This window comes from Rhamphochromis sp. 'chilingali' (genome assembly GCF_963969265.1).
Source record: "Rhamphochromis sp. 'chilingali' genome assembly, chromosome: 19".
In the NCBI taxonomy this organism is placed as follows: domain Eukaryota; kingdom Metazoa; phylum Chordata; class Actinopteri; order Cichliformes; family Cichlidae; genus Rhamphochromis; species Rhamphochromis sp. 'chilingali'.
The window spans coordinates 2306671-2334637 of record NC_137946.1 but is presented as its reverse complement, the minus strand read 5'-3'; the positions used below and the strand labels follow the sequence as shown (position 1 = coordinate 2334637).

At 40.6% G+C, this 27967-nt stretch overlaps 1 protein-coding gene across 1 annotated transcript; it reads right to left on the bottom strand.

The window, feature by feature from the left end:
- Positions 1 to 566: 566 nt before the first annotated feature.
- On the bottom strand, positions 567 to 27377 carry LOC308387025 (uncharacterized protein). Its single transcript, XM_080866896.1, has 15 exons — positions 27245 to 27377; positions 26242 to 26420; positions 17261 to 17465; positions 16970 to 17144; positions 16539 to 16738; positions 16037 to 16185; positions 10533 to 10608; positions 10363 to 10404; positions 8829 to 8957; positions 8533 to 8640; positions 7316 to 7386; positions 4640 to 4844; positions 4090 to 4264; positions 2581 to 2765; positions 567 to 2394 (listed from the first exon to the last, which is right to left on the bottom strand). Exons 1-15 carry the CDS (start codon positions 27336 to 27338, stop codon positions 2240 to 2242), a joined length of 2148 nt encoding a protein of 715 aa, XP_080723022.1. The 5' UTR covers positions 27339 to 27377; the 3' UTR covers positions 567 to 2239.
- Positions 27378 to 27967: the final 590 nt, after the last annotated feature.

The following is a 27967-nucleotide window of genomic DNA, read 5'->3' as shown; positions in this document are numbered from 1 at the left end:
ATAATAATTAACAAGGTTGTAATTCAGATAAATAGGAATACAAGGCATATAAAGTGAAATAATTGCGTTTTGCACTGAGATGTGTTGCTCCTGTCATATTTTTTTTCCAGCTGATAAAAGGAGCCAGAGTACTTCCTGTCTTTATTAAGGCTTTCTGAGACTAAAGTCAAATTAACTAATGACCGCACTAAAAAAGGCCATAAGAACAAGTATAACTAACAGAAACTGAATAATGGAAAACCTTAAATGAACTTTGCGCACAGGCTTTATTCCTCAAACATTTTCAGTTTCACTTCTGAAAACAAGGCAACGACTCCATAAGCAGTAGATACAATGTTTATCATTCCGTTGTAGGTTTAACAATTTCAAAACATGACATACACAAGAGTGTATATGGTTAGTGCATAAAATGGAAAACATACAATTAACATTTACACGGTCACTTTTCATGTTGATCGTTTTTAAATGGGGTGGAATAATCCTCAAAAATATTCAGTTCAGTTTTATTTGCATAGCACCAGCAGATGTGGAAGCTAAAGTTTAAAATGGTCCCAGTGGTAATTAGCAGCAGTAGGAGCTGTAACCCTGAAATTGGAAGAGTGGCTCCAGAAAACTCCAGGTATAACATCAGAGGTGTCGGTCCAGAGGAACAGACAAAGTACGGCACAGAGCCCTAAACTCCCAGGTCTCTGGTAGAGAACGCGAGCTTGAGGATCACATCTATATCACCTGCAGGGAGGGATGAAAGGGAGGTTTTTTCCTCCCATAGAGGTAAATTGTGGTTTCAGAGGTATACTGTATGGCCCAGCTGGACTTTGAAAGTTTTTGCTGATAAGAGAATTGTGGATAATATTAAATACTCTCCAGCCAAATACTGTTCAAAACAAAGCATATATTTGGTGGGCGTGCTCCCTACACAGCACATACATAAGACTCAGATTTAGTAAAACATTGACATAAATGTGGGAAAGACTTCAAAGACACACCACACTTTTTTTCTGAAAACTTACAAAAGTTTAATTTAAACATCAGCAGAAAGATTATGCAACTCATCACACAGACAAGTCTCGCTGCTTATTGCTTGCAAATCCATTGCACAGGTATCACACTGCTCCATAGTAGTCGTCACAATGCTCAAACCAGTGAAAATTGCATCTGTAAATTCAGCCAATTCTGTTACACTTTATTCCCATCGACATGACGCACGCTTGCTTATTTTAAATGATTCCCCTGAAAGATTTTTTATAAAACTCACTGTAAACTGGAATCATCAAACATCAGGATTCCATCCATCCATCTTCACCCGCAAACATCAGGATTTTCACCCACAAAACCATTTTATCCTTTTCAACTACAGCTCAAAACCTTCCAAGACACTTAAGTTACAAGAAATCACGTAGTTTACACTGCATACATTAAATGTATCCACCCAGATAGAAACCCTGTCACCAGTATGAACATAAAAAAGAAAAAGAAATAAGCCAAGCAGAGCAGTGCCTGTCTTGGGGGGGGGGGGGAATCTTTGAGACTAAAACCTCAGAGGGTGATGTAAAACATCAAAAGTGCACCAGAAATATTTGTTGAGACAAATGCACTAAAATAGGCATTTCCTTGCTACAGAATTCAATTAACACTGTAAGGCTTATGTCTTATGTCTTATGCGTTTGTGCATTCACCATACCTGGTAGAATTCCTTCACTTTCGGCCTTTAACCAGCAGGAATCACCACATGTCTGTGGACATCATATGTCTTTGGCTCGATTAATCTTTGGGCACTACCCAGTGATAAAGTGGTACCTTTCATTTGCATTGTTTGTGCGTTCAGCGTGTAGAGTTGTAAAGGAGCTCAGGAAGAAGTCCTGCAAGTTACCTTCTGGCTCCATCTAGTGGAGCTTAGCGACCACTGCCTGAAAGAAGCAGTTAAAACGTGACGCCCAAGTTTTAAAAGAAAACTGGGAGGGGAAAAAAAAGGCACTGATGAGGCACTGTGGGCAACCAGACAAGAGCAGCTGGGAAAGGCCACCATTCATTAAACCTGCCATTGCCTGAGAAAGCACTATGCGTGTGTGTGAGATGGCGCAGTGAGCAAAGGTTTCTTCAGTAAACATGCAAAATGTGTCATCTGCAGTCCAGAGATAATCTAGGCACCCAGGTGCGATGACGAAGGTGACGAAACGAAGACGAGGCGAGGGGTTTGGAGATGCACAGTTCGGGCCATTAGCAGCGACCCGTCATCTTCCTAGTGGATGTGCAGGATGTCACTCTCTTTCAGACCAAAGCGGGTCTTGTACTTGTCAAAAAGGCACTGGAGGGACTTGATGTACATTGCATGGTAGAGATCCACCGCTTCCTCTGATGCATCCTCAATTTTTGGCACAGTGATTGGCTCCCCAACTATTAAAAAAGAAAAAGAACACAGGAGACAAACAGTTAAAACAAACAGTTGAGCAAATATTGACTGTGTCCTATGAACTGTTTGGTTGGTCACTGTCCTACAAAAACTTTAGTAACACAGCCATGTCGAGGTCAGAGAAAACTAATCTGTACCGTACAGTCAAAGCAAACACGAGACAAACTTGCCTATGGTAGTGATGGGCTTGGAAAAAGGCACAATGCCCCAGGAGCTTCCAAAGAAAAGGCACGGGGCAAAGCCCAACATCTTCTGTAACTTCTTTTGCAGAGACCTCCAGACGGTCCCCTCGTCGAAGATCACCTGCTTGTAGGCGTCGTTCTCGCCGAAGGAATAGACTGGAACCAGATCAGCCCTGAGGGAACAAAGCAAGTGACTCAACACACCTGCCCGACCGTGAAAAAGAACAACACATCTATGCGAAACATCTAGAACACATAAAAGGTCATTGAGACTTATTTGAGAAAAATGTCAGTTAATAAACAAATATTTGTTCACTGTCCTCTTGCTGAAGCTTTGCAGTTGTTGTTCACATGACCAGAAATGTGGTTTTATGGTTATATTATAATCCTATCTGTGAATCTCCTGGTTTTAAAAGCAGTAATAAGAACAGAGTTTGAAGCGTTGCACACGTGTGATAACCACCACGTTCCTTACATGTCTCTACTTGCCTGAACGGCCAGCTTCAGTTTACTAAATATTCAAAAATAGCCAACAGGTTTGGATTTATGGTGCAATGTGCACCATCAGGAATCGGTGCAAGGAACACGGACAGTTTGTAAAAAGCATTCAATGTCCCTGTGGGGAGGAGCAACCACGTTTTTGTATAACAACTGTGGAAGGTGTTATGTGATCGGGAAATTTCTTAAATCCACCCTGATCTGTAACTAAGCTAGAGTCTGAAGGTTTGCAGGGGCCGTTTTTAGACCACAGAATCAGTCGTTTTTAGAGAGAGATTTTTTCCAGCTGTTTGTGAAAGATTCAATCTGGTTTTCCATCCAGTATTTTAGAAGAAACAATCAGAGCATCAATCCCTTTGACCAAAAATAAACAATAAATATATTTGTTAAAGCGGACACTTGTTTTGTGACGACACAACACATCATTCAGCTGGTTGCAACATCGTCTCTATTTCATAAGCACTGAAACAAAGCCTTAGAAGTTCCACAAAATCAATCCAAAGTGACCCAAATTCACATTTGAGGCTTACATCAGCTGCTGTGCTAGCCTAATTGTAACGAATAAAGGTCTGCATAACTGCGTGTCTTTTCCAGCGCGTTCTAAGCTTCTTTGGATAGGGTGCACCCACTGATATGATAATCCTCGGCTGTATTTGTGAAGGAATGGGCTTGTTTGGGCTGGTGAGATAAACCGAGGGCCCTTCATGCTGCAGTCTGTCTCATTAACGCATAGCCAAGGGGGGAGCTCAAACTGCCCAGCCCCTGAAAGTGAACTATATGTCACGAGGAGCTGAGCAGGGACAACACTGCACATTCATAGAATGATTTAGCAGCTCTCTCTTTGCAAGCATGTGGCCTTTCTGGGTATAATAATCTAGGATTTTGTTATTCCCGTGAGGTGCCGCAGCTCAGGGAATGACATTTTCCCATTCAACAACATATTGTGCGGGTCAGTGAAAACCACACGTGCTCGTGTCTGAAAATGCGCAGCCGACTCACCCTTTCCGCAGCGCTAGCCTAACGAAGCCTTTACGATTCTTCAGGGTGACAGAATTCAAGCCGGGTGTGCACTGCAGAGACTCGGCTGCCCCTCCGACAACGATAATCACAGCATTTCCCGTCCCATTCTGTGACAACAGGTAGTCGATGGAGTTCCTGTTCACAGGGCAGATACCTGTGGGGGGGCAAAATGTAGGTAAACTGCTCATTACAACTCAGATTCACTGAGTTTTAGGTCTCTGTACGAGTTACACACCAGCCTTTTGTATGCTTTCTATACCATATTGTGCATTAGGCAAAATCCACCAATATGCAGAAGAAATGTTAAACATTCAAAAAAGAAAACAAGAACTTATTCCACATGTAAGGGGCAAAAATGAAGCCTGAAGAGCAAACAGGCCCTCCAAACAGATGAAGCTCAGAATCAGTCGATCGATGTCAACTGAAGCCGCAGCAGGACAAAGGTCAGCTCTCCCAGCGCTAGTTATCACTTATTTTGACATTTTAAGAATTCAAACAAGAATTTCTGGCTTCTTCAGTCAAATCTCACCTCCAGACATCAGATAGTCTCGCAGGATGGGAAAACGAAAGTTTCCTGCTAGGGTTGCAAGGGAAGGCTTGATGCCAGGGAATTTCTTAGAGAAGCCTGTGGCCTCCGTCCCAAAGTTGCAGAAACCACCAAAACAAAAGATGCCGTGGGGATGGTAGCCAAAGATGTAGTTCCGGCTGGGCAGCAGGTCGTGAGTTTTAATTAGCTGCAGGACAAAAAGGACAAAGAGTGGATAAACAGTGTGAGACCGATTCTCAGACGAGGACAAAAGTTTGATGAACATGGATTTATTTTTCTGCTTTTATCATGCATCAAACGGATAAGGTGCAAAAACTGAAACAGACTTTAGACGAAAACTAAAGCCACTGCATGATAAATGTGATTAAAGGTGGAACCCCCTCCCCTCAAAAAAATAAATAAATAAATACTGAAATGAGACCAATGTTCAGCGCCGTAATAGCAAGAATGCTAGCCTGAAATGGTGTGTTCAAGAATTTGTGATGTCTAATAGCTTACAAGGGTCAGATTCACCCTGGGCACCTTTATTCTAGACCACTGCGATGTGAACTAAATGGCATTTGGCTCGAGGTGCTCGAAGCTCAAAAAGAAAAATTAAAATTGAAGCATTCACCAGCAGCGCATGTTTCCAAAGATCACGGCCTGATTACTCAACAGTTTAGGAACTAGCTTCTCTTTTATCAAACTTTAATCACCAACCATATTTCTGTTCAGCAGAAGCATCCTGTAAAAAGAAGCTTATGACATCATCTGAACTGTAATATTTACTAGCTTTTTGTTTGTGAATGAAGGAAAAAAAAAAACAAAACAAAAAAAAAAAAAACCCAAAGATGGTTCAATTATACACAAAGCAATTCATGAATGAGAATCCAAGACAGTAAAGCAAAGTCCTGAAATATGAAGAACATAAATGGGTTCCAGTAACAATGTTAACAATATACGATCATAGCTGTATACTTTAGTGATTTTCAATATGGTAAATGGCCTGTATTTGTATAGTGCTTTACTCATCCAGTCATCCACCCATTCACACACTGCTGATGGCAGCTACATTGTAGCCACAGCCACCCTCGGGCGCACTGACAGGCGATAGTAAACATTATTGTAGGTATATTTTTTAACACTACATGTGAACATGGATGTGTAGACAGCCATTATTCATTGCACACACACACAGTATGATGTATACTGCTTTAGTAAAACTAGGACACTCTTATCAGCCAGACAGCACATACAATCATAAAATTAGGATCCAGTGTGCACCTGTTCAGGCTGACAGCAGTGATGTGTCAGCATTATCATCAAACCCATCATTGCACAATAAAGCTGTAAAGGTGAACATGGCCCATAAGAAAAGTGTGCTCTGATGTGCAGTGCAGACTTGGATCCATCACAATGTGTAAACAAAGCTCCATTAGTAGCTAGTCCAAAATAACAGCTGTGTAATCACATTAGCACAGGAGAACCCATTCAAGCTCTCCATGGCAGCGCAGGAGACCACCTGGCATATGTGGAGGATTACAGTGGGACTAGGGCAGCAAACACAGCACTTAACCCCTCGTACAGATCCAAGCAGAAGAAAAGAGAAGGAGGAAGAAGAGAGTCACTCGTTTCAAGAAGGAGCAGCAGTAATATAAAAGAGTACCTGATTCTAGTATTGAAGCAGACTTGCACATCTATCCGTGCAACACATTTCATAACAAGTCTCACTTCGGACTTCCTTCGGTCCTCACCTCAACGGTCCTCAGTGTTGGCTCGGACTTTGACCGGTTGTTTCCAACTCATAAATCATCAATACTCGCCCTGTGACTAACTCATGTGTTTGTAGATAATTTCAGGATATTTTGAAGTACAAAAAACAGTAAATCCCTCACTTTGACTGTGAATGTAACAGCTTCACATGAGCGAATAACTAATACAGTGGCTTCATCTGTGTTAAACATGAGGTGGTGACATCAATGAGAAAGGCCCAACTACAGTGAAGCATCTAGATGACAAAGAATGAATGCTTGGTTCATCACCCTGGATTTAGCGCTCTTTGTTCTCAAGATCTGACCGACTTCAACATATTTGTTTAATAAATAAATTAAATAAGTAAATATATATTGCTCCTGGATGTTAGAGAGTGGAACGTTGGCCCTGTATTTTTATGACTACTGTGTAATGTGTAAGAAGACAGCTATCCTCCCTTTAAGCATGCTTTAACCGTGACTTTTGACTTCTTGTGTGACAGTATAGTGAGGAACAGCTACTAAACATCTGTACCATCCAACACAAAGCCCTTTAGCCTGACCAGGGATTTTATTGTCCCCTACACTGCGGAGAACCTGATGAGAGAAAAGCTTAGCACTGCTTCTTAGACCTTCAACTGGGGCAAAGTCTGAAGCCAACATCATACCCTCATCTTAATCAACACAGGACAAGTAAGAGTACAGAGCAGATGGCTCAATGCAGCCCCGATAAGCCTATCTGTAATGTTAAACGTGCACAACTAAACACATTTCACACAGGAGCAGCTTCATCTGACATAAGGGAGATGTTTAGGACCCATTTCCTGGAGTCCTGGCACCACCGTCGCTCTGCAAAGCTCCAGATTTCCCTATATTACAGATGAGTGCGTCAGCAAGGGAGCATCACAAAGATGACACATTCACCCACCCTGATTGGAAAGTAGTCTCGGAAATACGTCCACACTGTCCAGTTCCTCACCCAGGAGGACCTCCTGCCACCTGAGGAGAAAGTTACACATGAGTCACTCAGAGCATGCGCACAAAAATAGAACTAACCGTAATTTTTCGTAACAATTCAACCTTAGTTTTTTATTATACAGTTTATTAATCTGTCATTTAATTAGTTTTGCCCGGAAGTGCAGAGTGACGTCTTCAAATATTACCCAGTCAAAATAATCCGAACAACTGTCCTCTCATTAAGATGCTGAGAAATGAACCGAATATGCCTGAATAATAAGTTTCCGCACTACCCAAAATTCCCTTGAGCTCTACGTTTACATGTGCTGCCATGCTAGGGGTACAGTAAGGCTGTACACGGCAGAGCACTGTGTTGAGCTAAACCAGCATGCTAACATAAGCTAAGCCAGTAGTCTAACATGCTAATGTATAGCATTTTAGCATGCTAACATATAGCATGCTAACATAAGCTAAGCCAGTAGTCTAACATGCTAATGTATAGCATTTTAGCATGCTAACATATAGCATGCTAACATAAGCTAAGCTAGTAGTCTAACATGCTAATGTATAGCATTTTAGCATGCTATACTTTAGCTAACATGCCAATCTATAGCATGTTAGCTAAAGTACAAATTTTTAAAATGATGAAAAAGAAAAAGAAACTCTTTAGCCGGATTAAACTGTCATTTCAAAGAATGTGGCACCAACAGGTGGGCAATTCTTTGTCTAAGACTCAAGGTTATTATAGTTAACAAAAACTAAACTAAAAATTAAAACTAGATGTGGAAAAATGTAGTTAACCAAAATGAAAATAAAAACTAAACTTTTGAAAAAAAAAATTAACTAATGAAAACAATTTGTGAACTTGTAAAGCTTATTAAAGTAAAATAAAAGGCAGAGGAAATAGCATTAGTCTAAAGCTTTTCTATCACCGGATGCAGAAATCCTCATCAAACGTGCCTAAAATCTCAACATTGTCATTTCACAAATCTCATTTTGGTTACTTCAAATAAATGAAATCATAAAAATAAAATCAAGAATTATAAGCAATTATTTTAGTTAAACCGCCACACTAGTTCACAGTGCCAGAAAGTCTCTCATTAAGACCTATAGTCCGGTGCAGCCAAAACTCAAACCATTAGGTAACAGTTTTGTTTTGTTTTTAAATCGACATCTTTCGTGGCTTGCCTTGTTTTGGGGTGTTCCAGTCAAAAATAAGCCAGGCTATATAAATGGCAGCAATCAGCCAGCAGTCAGTGCAGAAGATGTAGATCAGTAATGCAGTGCAGGCAGCACCTGGGGGGAGACGGGGAAATAGTCACTAAAGTTAAACCTGAATTCATCACAAAGGGTTAAGGTAATCCATCATCAGGGTGTAATCACACGAAAGAAGGCCAACAAGCCATCAACGAGTGTGTGTTCACTTTAAAGACTGATCTGACCTCCTTTACTTGTGACACTAATAAGTCAACTCTCTCACTCACCCAAGGCTAAGAAGGAGATGACCCACTGCATCACAGAGATCACCTGCAGATGCTTCTCCATCTTGGATGTGCAGGGCCATAACCCTGAGGGGAGGTCCTGCAGAGCGGAGAGGATGCTGGAGCCAGTGCCTTGAGACAAAAACAAATCAATGGATCAGGTATAAAAACAGAAGGAAGAGATAAAGATCACGCAAAAAAAAAAATCTAGTCAACATTTCCCAGAAGAAATTCTTGCCTAGAGTTGATTTGAGTTAAACAAAGCCAAAGGTGGACATCAATCAAAACAAAGAGTTAATGATTTACTCCAGAACGGATTGCACCGACCTGTCCTACATCAATAATACAGTACATTTCCAGCGAGTCCAAAACTACACAGCCTCAGCTACTCACCAGGCTGAAAGAGTGAACCCACGCAACTACGTGTGAGAAAGAAGCGCAAAGCAACATTAAGAAGCAACTAACGTGAGTCGAGGCCGTGTCACAGCGAGCCAATAAGAAGCTCTCGCACTCCAGGAAAACGCTGTCCTCTAATCCCATCTGTCCTCACTGAAAATAACCTGGTACCGGGGCTCGGCTGGTAATGCCTGCAAACTATGATGCTATGAGTCCTTGAGACTATCACAGCTTAAATGTGTGGCAGAGAAGTTGGCTGGAATTCAGCAGTGATGGTTAAACCAGCCTGCTTAGAGCTAGATCAAACTGGTGGGTAAAAGCTGAAACCAAACAAACAGTGTGATCTCCTGGAGAACAGGGGGCACAACAGGGGGGCCCACGTGCTTGGCTTTCAAGAGCCATCCTAGACCTAAACAGCTAGAATTATTGGACATGCAAGTAGTCGCCTCTAAATGCAAACAGCACAACGTTTTGTAATTAACACAATAACAGGCCCACATAGACACATCAGCTTGTGTTCGTATAGTTTCTAGTGTTCATTTAAGCTATGAATCATATTTGATACACAGAAACCAAATGGCATGTTTGGATACAGTAACACAACAGGGAACCCCCCACTACCACTCCTCCACCCCCATTCCCACAATAACCCCACGAATTATAAGCAAGATGCATGCAGAAAGCATGCGATTATGAGAGGTATGGTCACTTACATCCGTGTGTCATTATTCCATCAACTTTGAGCTAACTTGCAGCTGTCACTGTGTGGTTTAGGTTAAAAGCCCGAGTTTAGTTCCTCTCAACCAAAGACCATTCAGAGTGGAAGCGTGTTATAAGTATTCACAGAACACAAATCAAACACAGTGATTAGCAAAATACATAATAGCAAAATTCTTAGACAGTATTTTGAGCTTCTCCCACTGTGTCCAGATGAACAGAATCAACCTTTGGAGATTGATTTACCAGGATGATTGAGCATAGCAATATCCTATTAATTTCATTTCTGTTATCATAGTAAGTATTAAACTCCCGTTTTGTTTTGCATGCATTAAAACAAAACTCCAGGCTTGTTTGCGTTCCTATTCGTTTCGCTCCTTCACGCCCTTGGGACACTTTTGAAGACCCCAAATAACCATCTTACCTTTGATGAATCCCGAGTATGCAGCAAGTATGGTTTTCATAGCTCAGTCTTCTTGTTGGCTGATCAAAGTGCCCGAAAAACCTTTGAAATTATTTTTTAAACAATAATAAAATAAGTTAAAACATCAGGAGCTCCGAGCTTACAGCTCCGCTGTCATGACTGCGTTTAACAGCAGCTGACTGAAGAGTCCAGCGGGCATTTAATCAGCGCGGGGAGGAGCAAGAAGCCAGGAGGTACTGCGGGAGTCTGCGGACACCAAAGCGGAGGCAAGACTGCAGGTAACGTGGAGGAGCAGTGCTGCCGCTGAGCTGCTCTCTCTGTATTTATGAGGCCAGTCACGTGGGTCAGCGACCTGTTCAAAACATGTATTGACCATTCGTGCCACAGCTCTTCAGCATGCCTCATGGGACAGAGGAGCTGTGTACAAACATGTGTCCAGCTGTTTTATGGCCAGAAGCCAAGTAATAAACGGTCCCTTTCTCCTTATTTTAAAAAAAGTGTTTGTTTTGGGGGGGTTTTTGTTGTTGTTTTTTTTAGAAAGGAAGTCTGTTTTTAATCGAATTAAACTTTTATTCTTTATTATTATTATTTTTGTCTAAAATTATTTGTTCATAGCTATAAACCTTAAAATCATTAGTTTTACTATATTTAAGCTGCTTTTTAATTTTTAGTTAATTTAATAAAGCTGCTTACTTTATATCAGGGTCGTAGGTATTGACTGATGCCAAAAGCAACTCTTGCAAAAGAAGTTGCACCGGCCTTACATCATTCGAGAGATGTTGCACCCTCCGCATACAGAGTTCAATGTTCTGTCTCCAAATTGCCAAAGCTAAGTTACTCGCTTGTTTAAACGCAGTCGGCAACTATTTATAGCTGCGAATCATTTTCCTAAGATCTAAGATTTAACACATATGTAATCTATGTACAGTATTGTGCAAAAGTCTTGCGCTATATTCCTTTATATTTTGCTGGGAAAATGGGAAATATGTGCAACGATTTATTGACACGTGCAAACATACATTGAAATAAAATAGACAAGAAAACGTTCTAATAATTATATTGAACTTGAAAGTCAGTATTTGTTATGACTGAGTTCTTCAGCACAGCCTGAAGCTTATAGTTTCCTGTCGGAGACTCAAAGCTCTTCCTTGGATGCTGCCGTCTCCGTTTCTTTGTCAAGATGATCCCACACTTGTTCAGTAATGAAGTCCAGGCCAATCCATGACTGACTTATCTAAGTTGTTCACCATGTGTAGACACAACACTGGTTCATCCCTTGAGTTAGATTCCTTTTTCTTGCTTGAACGATGCATAGGTCCGTGTTAAGGAGCTTAACAAAGGAAAAAAAAACAGTGCGTGACTGAAAATGGATGAAAAGGCGGCTGATGTCCGAAAACATCAGCTTATATCTTGCTTTCAGAATCCTTGGAAGCAAGATTTAAAGACTTATATCACTTTTGACTTTTCCACAATATTGTATTTATTCTTTTATTCTCGTGAACTGGAATGTGCTCTGTATCAATGCTGCAACCAAATCACCAACATCAGACCTTTAAAAAAAAAACTGAACTGAACCTGCTGCACTGAAAAGTGCTCAATATGTCATGACATGACTCCAAACACGGGCAGCTGTGGGTTGCATTGTGTAACAGGTTACAGAGGCAGCCATCTGTCCAAGAAAGCGCTCAGGTAAATCCTCTGCACTTGGCACTGCAGAGATACTCACCAAGCCAGACCCAGCAGGACACATGACTAAAGTAAAGCTGCTGGCAAACAGCTGAAAATGTGAGCCCACCCGTGGAGAAGGTAAACCACCAAAATCACAGTGTAAAAATATCTACTGTTTACTATGTAATGGCATTTAGATGAAATAGCACAAGATACTTGAAGTTTAAATAGTAATATCGATGGGGGCATATTACCATATAGGATGCTGGATGTGTTGTTTTAGATCTTTAGCTTTGATTGTGCAGCAATTGAGCCTGAAGATTTCAATGAAGTCATGTCTGAGCTCATGATCCTGCTGAAGTCATGCTTTTTAATGTTTGCTCTTTGGCTTTACCTCTTTTGACTTCAACAAATTAAATATAATTTCCTGTCTGTTCCAGTAAAAAAGAAAAAAAATCTCTTGCACTTTGTATCTAATGTGCTTCATCCAAAAACTGATATCGCATATCTACAGGGACCCAGCCAAGAAATATAACAGCTTCTGGATGAATCAATTATATAGTCCTTGACATCAGGTCAGTGTTGAGAAATAATTCAGGGCAACAGCATCAGCAGCAGCAGCGCTGGAATAATCTGCTTTTAAAGTACAGTCTTTAGTATTGTTTATTCTTTCTTCAGTGCCGCCTCTGGCTGGCTTTTGATTGTGGTGTGAGGAGTTCGAGTGTTCAGCTCCAGTTTTTTCTGCTGTGGTGACAGTTAATTCTGAAATTATGCACCACCTGCAATAATCCATCCTGCTTACCCCGACTGTTGCAGAATTTCTTGTTCTCATATAATAATAATAATCTGTAGAACAGATATCCCGTTATCTACAGATATGACTTCCTCCCCTAATATAATAAGGTCTCATGTAAGCTCTCTGCTCTAAAGCAACTTTTCATTTCTTAAAATGCTGTAATTCATTTGGGACGATAGAGCCAATATTACGTTATATTTTAATGAGTATTTAGATCGTGACGCTTAAAAGCCACAAAGATAAGATGTGCCCTGTAGGATTCTGTACTTTGACCACTGTCTTCAAAAATAAGTCAATAATGTTGTTATCCTGACCTCACTCACACCCCACACCCACCTAACGGCAGCTTGAGACCAAACAAACATTGAAAGCATTGTCTACTGTACTGTATGAGTACAATCTACAACACACTAACAACATACTTAGCAGGCAAGGACTGTTTCCAAAGCACAAAACATGCCCCATTAAATTTTCATCACTTTACACTGATAAGACTAATAACAGGATCATCACGCCTGGTGGATTACTGGTGAATTCTGCTGTTTCGGCTTTTGTGAAACGTGAAACACTTTGTAAGATTTTTAAAAAAAAAATCCCACTGCAGAGATTTGCAACTGATGAATAATTATTTAAACCTCTTGTTTATTTGACGGGAGAGAGGAAATATGAGCTCATTTTGAGTTTATTGGCAGCAACATTTTCCCACAGACATGTTTGCCACTACGCTGCATCACATCTTCATTCAACACTAAACTTAAACTGCTCAGCAGTTCGAGGCCTTCCATGGGATACTGTTCGTTTAATACTATGCTTTGTGTTTTCAATAGTGGGCTGTTTGGAACCTAAAATAAGCCAGTTTAGCAACTACACTGCTTTAATATAGAGCCATTATGTTGTTATAAGTGTAAACGTGGTTTAGCATCATTACTGTCTTGATCCCTCATTTCTTTATTCATTGACGGAGAAATGCAGCATATAAGGCAAAAACAGTGTCTTTCGAATTCTTGCAAGCTTGAAAGTCAATATTTGATATGACTGCTTTTATTCTTCAGCACAGCCTGAACTCTCAGTGTTTATTGTCATTCTTTAAGCAGTCTTTGAGAATAGTTCTGCAGGGTTCTTGACAGACATCCCAAAACTTTTCTTCAGCTGTTGGCTGCCTTTTGTTCTGTTCTCTGTCAAGATGATCTTACGCTACATCACAGTACAGGTACAGGATGTGGGGAGGCCAGTCGGTGACTATAGTGTTCTGTCCAGACAAGACAGAAATGAAAAACACTGATAGATCTCAGAAAGCCTGGAGAACTATTGCTCAAGAGCACTTTAGAAATTACAACAAGGTTGGATCCTTGCAAGCATAAAATAAAGAAACGAGGCATTACTCAAGACTTTTGCACAGTGCTGACAGCAGAGGTCTTGCTGACAGTATCAATGTCTGATGTGCGTTAATGCCTCCTGATAACAGATACAGGATTTTTAAATGGTACGCTGACATTAGTCTATAGACAAGCTCATAATTTCCAGCGAGAAATCTAAATTCTGATTCATGTTGTACTTTGTAGAGTTGGACACAAGACAAGGTTAAAAGGGACTCGCTATATTACGTGCAGACTGCTTTATTTAAAGATGATCTCTTTCTTATTCTCTACCCACATCTGCTCGTCCTTTAGTCAGCATTTTTGTCAGCTCATCACACACGTACACACATACAGTATATCTTGCCTGCTCTGTGTTGAAAGGAGCAGGGCATTGTCCAGTCTGTCAGTTATTTCATTTGGAAATATCAGAATTGTGCCATGTGATATAAAAGTCACCTGCCAAAGTTCACAGACACTCTTATCATTTGGGACTCAGATTAAAAAACCAGACACCCTTTAACCTGTGATTTCTAATAATACAATAAATCACACACACACACTCATATTTATTCTCACGTCTCACTTGGTAATAAAAATATATCTAAGAATTTTAAAACGATCATTAAGACTGTTCTCAATAGTACTGACGGCCTGAAAGGCAGACACTGAAGGAAGACACTTGGATGATTCCTTGCCAACAATTAAAAGCAGCTCCAGGAGATGGTTGGGTTTTGAAAACCACAGCTCAGCCAGCCAAAGGCACCACATGTACAGCTCCTGTACCTAACAGTATAAGTAAAAACAACCATGATGGGTGAAATGCTTGGATTCAAAATCATAATCCTAAAAGTAACCAGTAACGGTGCGAGACTTACTTAACACTACTTTTACATCTCTGAAGACAAAAGAAGGAAATTCCCGCTGATTTTGTGCTGCCTGTATGGAGTGTACTGTTTAAAATATGAAATGAATCCTGCAGTTTTTGCTTCCGTTCTTTTACAGTGTTGCCAGTATAATGTTGTAATCTGACTTCAACCTATGACTCTATTTGAGAAAGTTTCGGGCCTTGCACAAATCCCAACACCTCATATGCAACAACTGCAATGTTCACATGTAGCCCCAGAGGAAGGGCAACAGTCTAAATCCAAGGTTCCCAGAGCGAGGCCCGTGTGCCAGCTGTGGGCCCACGTTCATGTTTCGCTCCACAGTCATGCACCAGGTGAAAAAAGAACCAAGGGAGCAACTTTTCCTTTCTGGCAGTCATTGCAGAATAAATCATTTACAATTATAGGTGAGGCCAAGATGTCTTGGCTGTGTGGCCTCGGTTGGCTTCTTTGATAATCATGACTAAATAAACACAGAAAACTTTCCCTTTTTTCAGACTACATTAGACTTCACCGTGTAAGCATGAGTCAGCCTAACTGTCGTTTCAAAGAGAGATTGTTCTCAGACACTGAAGCTGAAAGAGCTACACATGAAATCTTTAATACATGAATATGTGAGATTACACAACTGCTTCTGAACTCTAAATATCCAAATGAACCGAACACATTATTAGAGTTTCATGATGAATTTTAATGCACTCGTAGAACATCTTTCATTTGATCTGAGATTTTAAAGACAGCCTTTCCAGCTTACATGTTTGGGCTTTATTGAGACAGGACATGTTTAAACACAGACCTCTGCAATAGCCTTGAGTCACATGGAGCTCCTGCTCAGCCCGGTGCGAGCGTACAAACAATCACTTTGTCTTTAGTTAAAGGATGAGCTGTGAGCAGGTGTACAGAATCTGCAGCACCAGAGCTTTACAAAGAGGCGTCCAATTCCACCCAGGCCTTGTTGCACTTTAGACAAAGTTCAGGTGTGTGTCTTTGTCTACTCCATAGTTGCCTTTGTGCTCCTCAAACAGATTGCTGAGTTCATCCATGTACAGCTGGTGGAGGGCATCAAGTTCCTCGGCAGTTGGCTTTGCTTTCTTCTCCACTTTGATTGGCCGCCCAACTGCAGAGATGTGACAAAGTGCTTTATGTACTTTGTTTAGTTACAGTATGTTTAAGATGTTTACTGAGCGTGCGGACTGCGTGCCAGCCAGTTACAAAGGACGGTGTGTTTGTTCTCACAGCGAATCTCCCTCTATATCTGATCGCCATTACTCACATGCACCGAAACTGAACTCAGTGACGTCAGTTACTTCTCACAAAGTTGAAAACTTATTGGGAAGTGCAAGGATGCTTTACTATATGTTTTTACCTGAGGGAAGATATCTATTAGGCCTTTAGAGTGTTAATATACACTGCTGCCCAAGTATCCATCCAGCTGCACGTAGTGATGGTGGAGTAAAGCTGCTTACTCACCTACTGTGTTGATAGGTTTTCTGTAGGGCATAAGGCCGAAGGAGTACTGGAAAATGCCTCGTGCATGGAAGAGAGGAAGAGAGACACCCATGATCTTTTGCAGGTTTTCCTGCAACCATCGAAGCCAGGTTCCCCTCGGGTTTTCCACCTGGTCATACACTTCATTCTCCCCAAAAGAGAAGACTGGTACCAGATGAGCTCTGGGAAAAAAATGGTTGAGCTCTATTGGTTTCTTATTTCTAACTGATCTCATAGCAGAATATGCGCTTTCCCAGGAAATTCCATGCAAGTCACTTGAATAAGTTTCAGGAGTCAAGCTACAAAAACCCCCTAAAATGAATAGATTGACAATCTTTTTAATAAGCAAAACCATTTCAGAGGCGTAGATGGAGCAGAATTTTCCACATTGCCTCAGGGGTGGCTGATCTTACCCATACTCCATGGCCATTTTGATGAAGCCTTTTTTATGGGCCAAGAGTACATTGAAAGTGCCTGGGTGGGCATCAAGGGCCTCTGGTGCCCCTCCAACAGCTATCACAATAGCATTTCCACCTTTCTTTTTGCAGAGTGGATAAGTGGCACTCTCTTTGTCTGAAGGAATCAGGCCTGCAATGTTGTAACAGAAGGAAAAAATATTTAAAGTGTTCAAATACAATATGTTTATTTTAACATACATAAAAAAGAAGAATGGGAAATATGATTGAAATGTCAATAGCTCAAACCTCCACACATGATGTAGTCTCTGAAGAATGGAGCTCTGAACCAAAGAGGCAACATGAGCAGGTAGCTGGTGATGCCTGGAAACAGCTGTCTGAAGCCTGTCGAGTAGGTGCAGAAGTTGGTAAAGGCTCCTGCCACCAGCACACCATGGGGATGGAAGCCAAGGATGTAGTTATGCCTGGGATCTAAGTCAGCCGTCTTCACCAACTGAAGGGAGGGGAAAGATGATATTTGTAGATGTATACATAGTCAAGAGTGCATGCAGACATACTCGGGATGATAATGGCCACCAGAATCATGGTAAACCGTTTAATCCTCATCAGCCTAAGAGCTGTTTTGGACTTTGCGTTGCAGTTGCTTGGCTCTGGCTGCAGTCCAAACATGTGCCTCAATATCTCAGTTTCAACACAATGTCTTTGACCCTCTGAACCTTCCCTCATCTCCCCTGCCTGAGGCTTCAGGACTCGATTGGGTATGACTTTAACAGCCACACTGGCAGGATGAAGTACTGTATGTGAAACCTTTGAAATTGCCCGTATTTCTGCACAAAAAGCATCATAAATATATAAATATTATACAGTATATACTACAAGTAAATGGTATATTGCAAGTGTGGTTTCATAGATCTGGCCATATTTGACATGAATAGCAAGAAGGGGGACCTAAACTGCAAAAACCCCAAAACCCAACAACAGGAAAATGACAAACTTTCACTTAGGTTGAAAGCAAGACACAGGTACAGATAATCCAGACAACGAGGCGGGGCGAAGTAAGACTGAACACACAAAAAAACAGGAAATCAGTCATAGCTAAACTGGGAAATGCAGACACATACATTAACTTAAGTTATGGGGTTGACACAAGGAGATATAACAGAAAACACTGAGCGAACACTATGTTTTAAAAAATATCCCAGACCATCCAAATCATTGAATTAAGTTTTCCGATAACTTCCATGGCTACAGGTGTGTAAAATCAATCATCTAGGCATGCAGACTGCTTCTACAAACATTCGTGAAAGAATAGGTCATGTGATGGGGTGGGCCAGGGTCACGCAGTGGTTTCCCCGAGTCAGAATTTTTAACTGGTATCTCCCTCAACTCAGAAAGTCACTGCAGGCTCTACCAGCTCCAGCTTTGTTGCCTCCCAAAGTTAACAATCCAGGATGGCAGCAGTGAGCATAAAAAGTAATAAAATTGTTGTTGTTTTGTTTTTGTTTGTTTTTTAAATTATTTATTTATGTATTTATCCTTAAGTTCTGTTATTGAAGTTTAAAATGAAATGGCCCACACATTTTTTCACACGTAGGCTGATGTGATGATCCACATGATCAATAGCAGATCAACGCGCCTCAGGGGACGAGCACCACTCAGGGTTTAATAACTTGGACTCACCACCATTTTTATAACCTAAGAAGCCTCTTGGATGAACCATCAAATCAAATCAAATCAAAATGTATTTATATAGCACATATAACCATGAATATCTTCCTGGAGGCGTCCAGCTGTTTTCTTTTTTCAAGCTATTTTTCATGTTTTGTTATCAGCTGTACCAACGACGCATTTCTTCTCTAAACTCTACATATAGGACATTTCCTTCCTTTACAAAGTGTGCAGGCTAGGCCCAGAAGCCCGTTCAACCAGAGTTCAACCAGAGACTAAAAATGACCAGAGGCTCCACTTGTATAATTCCTCCTCGTTCTGTTGAAGTTTAGCAACTGTTTCACAGCAATTTCATTGCTGGGTATTGCAAAAGATTTTCTGACTGCGATTGTTTTATTACATGTCTTCACATTCAAGCTTCCAGTAGACATTTTCTGCCCACTATTGCCTCCGTCGTCCAGATTTTATGCAATGCAGAGTTCAAGTTTCCACATCACAACTGTGTCTAATGCCAACTGGATCCCAGAGATACACACATGTTTTATCATGTTGCACAGGTGTTTTATTATCTATTAATCCTCATTTTTATGCCTTTTTTAGTCTGTTCACATCTACTGATGCTGTTTTGTTTTTAAAAAAAATAGTAATATTTTGGAATGCTAGAGGGTTTATGTAGCTTTATTAACTCCAGCCAAGAGTCCTAAAGAAAGTAAGTAAAAATACTGAAGGTGTCACTGGACCTACTTTACCTGAGAGCTGAGCTGGGACATGCTCTGGTCATGAAAAGGAGAGCTGATGCTGTTACATGACACTTTTGGCTGGTTGTCTGTTTATTTCAGATATTTTATATTGGGGTTAAAATGACCCTGATTGGTGTCATCATGTAAATAAAACACAAATAACATAACTGACATTACAAGATGTTTCAAATTCAGCTTGATGCAAGCAAACAACAGTTCCTTATCTTTTAAGTAGGGCCTAAAGTTAAAGCATGAATACATGCACCTCTAATTTCAGCGCAGCACTTGATGAAAGGAATCAGGGGATATCCTGCATGTACCAAATTTCATTACACAAAAATGAAGGAGAAATGGTAAAAACAGTGAAGAACAATTAATCATTGACTTGTCTGAGAGGTTCTGCAATATGCTCATGTGCCAGAAAATAACCAGGACCGTTTGAATAAAAAATACTGCACTTGCAGTGTTTTTCAGATATTAGGAGCACCTTCCCTTCATTTAGCTTTTAGCATTCTAGGCTCCCAGCACACTGTTAAAAAGGTCAAAATACAGTTGGCACTGCCCACAGCGCTACTCTACTGCCAACCAGGAGGTCAGAGATTCAGGTGTGATGTGTTAATAGTTACATGGAGAAAGTAGCCTCAAACAGAGATAAGGAGCACGTTGCAGAGGTTTGGCAGGTTCAAGTTTTCTAACCCTTCATGCACATAGAAGGTTTTACAGCATGAAAACAAAATATCTTCCTGAAACCTTTTAAACATAAATGTTACCTGTTTTTTCTTTTTAATGCTGGCTAACATAGATGTCTCCCGAACATAACTCTAGAATAAATATGGAAATATTCTGAGTTTCAAAAGTGATTTCAGAAGCATGCCTAATGATTGCAGTGGATGTCTGCTGAGTCACTGAAAGACTTTTGCAATGCTTCAAATTTCCACTTCACAGCTGTGTTCTGCCAACTGGACCAGGGCTGTCTTCCAAAGTGTTTGTGGCTCACATCTTAAAGTACAGAAGATTTCAGCTGGGTTTTGAGGAGCTACCCTTTATTCACGTGAAAAAAGCACTTAATAAAATATAATACTAAAAGGTGAGCACAATGGGGGCCCATCGTGTTTCCAAAGGCGATAAGTGTCCAGGGTTGCTCACTTCAAGTTTATATAAAAGTTGAAATGAACATCTTGTACTTCCATATATTTGTCACTTGGCAGGAAGGTTAAAGAGATGTGCCAGTGTTTACACATGACAAAGGTCATCTTGCTATTTGCAAGGTAAAAGACTTCTGGTGTCACAGAAACACTGGATATTAGCAATATTTAATAAAAAACACTCTCTGATTATCAACAATAAAATCTCGAGGAAGATAAGCAGCTCTGTCTCAAACCTTTTTCTTGGGATTCTCCTTTAATGCTGGAGATGTTCTTTTTGTTGGAATTGGTGAATATAGACGGATGCTGAGTCTCTGAATTCATTGCCCAGCTCTTCTCCATTGGTTGGAGCTTCATTGAGCTGCTTATGCAACTTATTTTGCTCTTTGGCAAGTAAATTATGAGCCACTGTGTTTGTGATCAATCCTCGCAAACTTAGTGATATTTCTCTGTAATGTTTGAAGCGACACAAGTGAAAAGCTCCATGATGTCGTTTGTTTAGTCCGCTAAAAATAAGCACTCCCTTCACTGATCTGTGCGTGAGATTCATACTCAAGACAACACTTTTCTTTTCTCAGAACCAGTTTCAGTCATTTGATACAGTTTTTCCAGTAATGTTTTCTCTTTATTATTTCTTAATGAATAAGGGTGCATTCACACAGATTTTAAAGCTTTCTCAGATTGTAATAGATCACATGAAGGTTGTGAGTAAAGCTTATATAAGCAAGTCATGTTACTGGACCTTCGTGGAGCTGATTGTTGGTGTCCGTGCTGTGGAGACCTGCTGCAGGTGGCTCCCAAAGTTAAACATTAGCTCCAGTTCCACATTAGCTCCAGTGCCTAAGTTCCACTTCGCTTACTTAGGCACTAAGTAAGCGAAGTGTCTATCGTAGTGTCACCAAGACCTGCTGTCGAGCCTTCATCGTTACATAATCTGTGTTTCTATCATTCCTGCCAAGATAGTTTTCAAAAGGATAAATATCTACTTTTCCCAAATTCCCAGGTGGACCTAGCTCCACACTGCATCATCCGCTGCATTAGTGGAAAGGTATTCATAGATGTACCCTGGGGAAGTTTTGTGGGAAGACAATCATGGCAGATAAAGTCTGTGGGCTACACAGGAGTATCACCCCAAATCACTTGTGAGAAAGTGCTTTTCCATAACCACTGACAACTTCAGGACTTGGTAACTTGGTGGTGGCGTCAGGATTAAATGTGGTTTATCGTCATAAAGATGCAAAAATATGTTTTGTAGCCTGAAAATGACGCCATGTGTGCCTCTGTAATTGCCTTCAGATACATTTGAATTTGCGTCACTATCTCGTCTACATGCATTTTTGTCCTTTTAGAAACCAAGACACTCACATCAGCTGGTGAGCTTTCAGCCTGAGCTGGTGACGGTGTATTAGAAACGGTGGGCAAAGACACGCTAATGAAAGGAATTAGGAAACTTTAAATAACACATCTTCTCTCTACCCTCACACGGACTCCTTGTTTCGGGCCCAATGTGGCAGTCAGATGATGCTGGGCAGAATTCAGTTTGAACTAGATGGCACAAAACATTCTTGGTTTTTTTTCTTAGAAATTTTTTTCTAAGAAATTATTTAATATATGAAATTCAAAATATTCACACGAGGCCTCTAATGATATATATATATATATATATATATATATATATATATATATATATATATATATATATATATATATATATATATATGTGCTGTCTTTCAGTCCAGCTTTGTCCATCCTACCAGTGGCTGGACAAAGCTGGACTGAAAGACAGCACAGAGGCACTAATCATGGCAGCACAAGAACAAGCTCTGAGCACAAGATCCATAGAGGCTGGGGTCTATCACACCAGGCAAGACCCCAGGTGCAGGCTGTGTAAAGATGCCCCAGAGACAATCCAGCACATAACAGCAGGGTGCAAGATGCTAGCAGGCAAGGCATACATGGAACGCCATAACCAAGTGGCCGGCATAGTGTACAGGAACATCTGTGCCGAGTATAACCTGGAAGTCCCGAGGTCAAAATGGGAGATGCCCCCAAGGGTGGTGGAGAATGACCGAGCTAAGATCCTGTGGGACTTCCAGATACAGACGGACAAAATGGTGGTGGCTAACCAACCGGACATAGTGGTGGTAGACAAACAGAAGAAGACGGCCGTAGTGATCGATGTAGCGGTTCCCAATGACAGCAATATCAGGAAGAAGGAACACGAGAAGCTGGAGAAATACCAAGGGCTCAGAGAAGAGCTCGAGAGGATGTGGAGGGTGAAGGTAACGGTGGTCCCCGTGGTAATCGGAGCACTAGGTGCGGTGACTCCCAAGCTAGGCGAGTGGCTCCAGCAGATCCCGGGAACAACATCGGAGATCTCTGTCCAGAAGAGCGCAGTCCTGGGAACAGCTAAGATACTGCGCAGGACCCTCAAGCTCCCAGGCCTCTGGTAGAGGACCCGAGCTTGAAGGATAAACCGCCCGCAGGGGCGAGCTGGGAATTTTATATATACATATGTGTGTGTGTGTGTGTGTGTGTGTGTGTGTGTGTGTGTGTGTGTGTGTGTATTACTTGTTATTATTATTATTGATGTGCAGACAAAGTTTTAGTGATTTTGTGTCCGATACTATTTGTTGTATTTATTATTAATATTCATGTCACTGTATTTAAAATTATTTTCAGTATTGTATTTTTTTGTTAAATGTATCACGATCATGTTTCTAATCCAAGGAGCCCCAAGTGTGACATATTTTATGGCCGACTGCACGTTGACATAGCTGACCTATAGATAAAGGACAAGCTTTCATATTGCTCGTCTATTGGACAATAATAGCCAATGACTTGAGCAAATATACTGGTCAGTTTCTATTGTGTTTTCATGCATAGCTTCGAGGGCTTCTTCACGTAAAGACAGATATGACCCACTTACAGCACTACAGATAGTTTCAAAATGAAACATCTACAATCACTTTCTGTTAAGATGTAAAGCTTTCTAGGAGGAAAATAAGTTGATCTTTATGATTATTTTTAGTAATCATAAGTTTTAGATTTCAGTGAAACATTTATTTAAAGTAATTTTAAGGAATCCACCCATAGAATAAAAACCCAAACAAATAAACTTCAGTATAAATGTTTTTTAGCAAGTCTTTATGAACACTTATACGGGGTTTGTGCTAAAACAACAACAGCTTCATTGTTGTTTCACGTTGTCTTATCAGCTCGGTCCAAAGTATCAGTCACATCCAGGGGCGAGCAGTCGATCCATGTAATGAAGCAGATGTTGTTAATAGAGTTTTTGTTCTCTGTGAATTTCACAGAAAAGGTCTTCTGCCGTTATTTGTCATGGTTAAAAAAATAAGCCAGGAGTCACTTCATAGTCGTGTAGACAAAATACTACTCATCCATGCTGTCACAAGAGGGCGTGATGTAACACAAGAGGGGAGCCTGTAACGCACAATCAGGGCTTGGCAACGCAGCGTTTATTTACAGCAGCTTCTCTCATGGATCGTGGGTTTTTCACCCACGTTTCAGTTTCATATTATTTTTTGATTCCTGCGTTTATTGAGTTTTAAGTTCTTTTGCATTTTACATTCTTTCCTAATAGCTCCTGTTTTCTGGTTGGCTTCATTACACTTATATTCTCAGGCCTTCTCAGTTTATTTTTTATTTTTTTACCTTTGACAATTTAGTTTTTGCTTGTGGTTCATATTTCATTCTTTGAGTTTCACTTCATACTTCTGTGTGCTCCTGTAGTTTGTCACGTCTCCATCTCTGTGTTAACCTTATATCAGATTACATCCTGTTTTATTTTGGTAGTCTTTTGTCCCTCATGTCTTGTCTCTTCTTTTTTTCCCTTTTTCTCCTTATCAAGTAAGTTTCACCGAGCTGTTCTTTCGTCCCCTAATTAGCCCCTTGTGTGTATATAGTCCTGTCTTTATTTTGTTATGTACGACTGTTCCCCCGCTTTGTGCTCTGGTGTTGGTCCCTGGGCTTTTGGTTTTATTTTTATGCTTTCAGTTTGTTTATCTTCTTTCAAAACAAACAAATATTTGAAATATTTTTATTGAGATGTGGATTTTTATTAGACTTTTTAGTATTGAATGAATACACTACCGGTCAAAAGTTTTGGAACACAATTTTTCCAATTTTTGTAATTGAAAGTTGTGCAGTTTAATGTCTCATTTAACTTGAAATGAAAGCCAAGTACAAATAAGCAACTGGAGTTAAAAAAACAGAAATGACTTCTGACTCAAAGTAGCCTCCTTTAGCAGATATAACAGCTGAACACACCCGTGACATTCTTTCTACGACAGAAATCAAATATTCTTCAGAAAGTTTTTCCCATATTTGTTGCAGAAGTTCCCATAAATGTTGACCTTGTAAGTTGCTTTGCTTTCTCTCTTCTGTCCAGTTAATCCCAAACCAGCTCGATGGGGTTTGAGTCTGGAGACTGTGCTGCTGTTTTCAAGCTCACCATCTTGTTCTTTTTTCCTGAGGTAGTTCTGGCACAGCTTGGACTTGGAACCATCCTTTCATCTACTCGCCTGCAAAGATCCTGCTTGATGAACCAAAGATTTCAAATTTTGATTCATCCATCCATAATACCTTCCTCCAGTCTTCAGTAGTCCAGTGGCCGTGTTTCATGGCCCAGACAAGCCTCCTTGTCTTATTCTGATGTTTTAGCATTGTTCTGTCAAACCTGCAGCTTGAAGTCTTCTCTTCACAGTTGAAACTGAGACTTGCTTACTACGACTACTGTTGTCCCGTGAGCCCCTTATCACCCAAGCTGTTAACTCAGTCCTCTGATTCAGTTGTGTCTTTGGGTCTGCAGACCTCTACCTGTCAGATTTTGCTCCAGTTTCTTCTGATGTTTAGGGAAACTGTAGTCACCGACACCTGACTTTCATTGCAGTTTCTCTGTAGGACAGACCTATTTTTAAGTGTTATAAAGGTCTGTGTCTCTTCCATTGTTAATCACCTTTTTCTCACCATTTTTGTAGCAACACACTACTTTCAGCAGTACAATACTGTTCAACTGATGCTCACGAGGGCCTGGTACCACAGTGTGTTCCAGCACGGCTTTCATGCAGACAGAAGAGGCTGTAAGTAATCCAGAAAAGTTGGAAACCTGTAGGAATTAGTAGCACCAGCTTTCGAGACTTGATCAACCTTCATTGCTGCAGAACAGCTTTAAATTATTAACACATGTTGTTCCTGAAAAAGGTATTTTTGTAGAATTCTGAAATGGACATGATTGTTCAGTTTTGGGTAACCTTACCTTTTTTCTTTTATTTCTGGCTGTTCACCTCTTACCTTTTCATTGGACTTGAACGACTGGAATTGCAAAAAGGTTGAGGTGTTCTAAAACTTTTGACCAGTAGTGTATGCACATTTTTTAACTCATATATTTAGCTATGAGTGTCACTTATCACTGTATAACACTGTCACAGTACCTAATTACAACAGGAAACAGAGGAGTGTCCTCCATCTGTGGATCATTTGTTGCCAAGGACATAGATAAGAAGCATTCCTCATTGCAGGCTGGAGATTAGATCAGATGACCTGGCAGATGTTCTGATGTCCTACTCTCTTGCACAAGCGAATCCCTTGCACAAGCGAATCCTCCACATATTGATTTTCTGTCTCCTTATGGAAGCAATGTGCCTGCACAAAAAATAGATGACGCAAAAACAAGAAGTCTAAAGCTTTCTCTTACCTTGATGGGAAAGTAATCACGCATGTATTCCCAAACTTTGAGGCTGCACAGGAAGGGCGACCTGTTGCCTCCACGTGCAGGAGTGTCATAATCAAAGTACCACCAGACAGCATACAGCACGCTGATCAGCCAGTAGCGAGTGAACATCAGGTAAAAGAACAGGAAGATGCAGGTGGGTGCTGAGACGAGAAGGACATTCACTAACACAACAGACACTAAATGATTGGTAACTATATCAGAGTTAGCCATGATAGCGTATGCATAAATTGGACTCTGTTCAGGGGGGAGACCATCTCAGAGTCTTGAAGTCCTTTACAGATTTACAGATATGTATTAGAAGTGCCAATCTTGGTTTTATAACTGTATATTTGCTATCACTCTCATTTTTATTGCTTTCAGGACGCTTCGAATCAATATTTTTAATCTCTCTTGGCGAAAAAAGACAAATAGCATGAAGGCAAATAATCAAAGCTCGTGTTTAGCATGGACACTGAAATACTAGTTATCACAAACCTAGCTATGAATGACTTGTATCACCTGCTGCACCAGGGAGCTCATAAACTAGTTACAGAGATGGTGAAGTGGCTAAGAATACAAATGTAAACTTGAACAGAGCCATTGGGATAAAGTGTGGCAGCAAATATTAACAGGGTTCTGTGGCTGTGTCAAAAAATAAAAAAGCTTGGAAACCTGAATTAAGGAGCTCTGTTCTCCAGAACTACAAAAACAACAGGCGGATGAAATGACTTGGATGGATGCTCTTCTGTCTGGCTCCCTCTTCTGGCCATGCAGAACTACAGCTCACGTAAAACAAAGGTTCTCTGTTTTGCACTAATTGTGACTTTATCAAAAGCAGCTAAACAAGCATGTTTATGTTTCACAACAATAATATTAATGTGAAAATCTTCATTTATCCTTTTACTTCTTTAGCAGAGTCATTCTTGCATCCTTCCATCATCTACAGGTTTCCCAATTTAACTCACACAGAAAAGTCAACACTCACCCAGACCAAGGAAGGTGAAGACCCACTGCAGCACCATGGCAGTCTGCAGTCTCCTGTGGAGGGGTATAGCCATGGGGGCAAAATTAATTTTCATGATTTCCACAAGAGAAGAAATCCAAACCACGGCGCTGCAGTGGAGGCAAAGAGGAAGAGCGAGAGAAGGAGGTCCAAAGTCTGCTCCTGTCACCTCTCCACCAGCATTTCCTATTGACCGGCTTATCTCAAAAGCTTAGCAAAGACTTTGATTTGCCAGTCCATATCTATGCAATCTGACTTTTGAACAAGCAAGTAATGCACTACACAGAGATCCCCAGCAAAGAACAACAAGCCACAAAGCTGTGGACTTCCTGCAGAGCATTGAAGGCAATCACTGGCTAGCATGGCCATGCTGTATGCATATAAGTGTTTATATTTGTAAAGGCTCCATCTTTTTGTTAGAAAAAATTATACATTTCTTGTCACATGGGGTCTATGTCAGCGCTGCATAAAAGCTTAAAAACTATTTCCAAAAGGTAAGGTAAATAGACACCTAGTCTGGACAACAGTAGCTAAGCTAAGTGAGCTAAACACACACCGAAATTAACAAAGGGATCATCAAAGGTGTGGATGGAGCATATAGATGATTCAGATTATGCATTGTGTCACAAAGCAACGCACTGATAGGACTGTAATCTATGCACATTATCTTTTTTCTAATGAGTTAGGCTGACATTTGCTGGATCA

What these genes read in the sequence shown, in the direction of transcription:
- LOC308387025 (XM_080866896.1), bottom strand. Translation starts at nt 27,338, where the DNA reads ATGAAAATTAATTTTGCCCCCATGGCTATACCCCTCCACAGGAGACTG. An exon ending in GTGATTACTTTCCCATCAAG is followed by an intron (nt 17,466 to 26,241) that starts GTAAGAGAAAGC and finishes CCCTCCCTTCAG; the next exon opens with TTGGTGAAGACGGCTGACTT. An exon ending in GGACTCTTCAGTCAGCTGCT is followed by an intron (nt 10,405 to 10,532) that starts GTTAAACGCAGT and finishes AAGAAGACTGAG; the next exon opens with CTATGAAAACCATACTTGCT.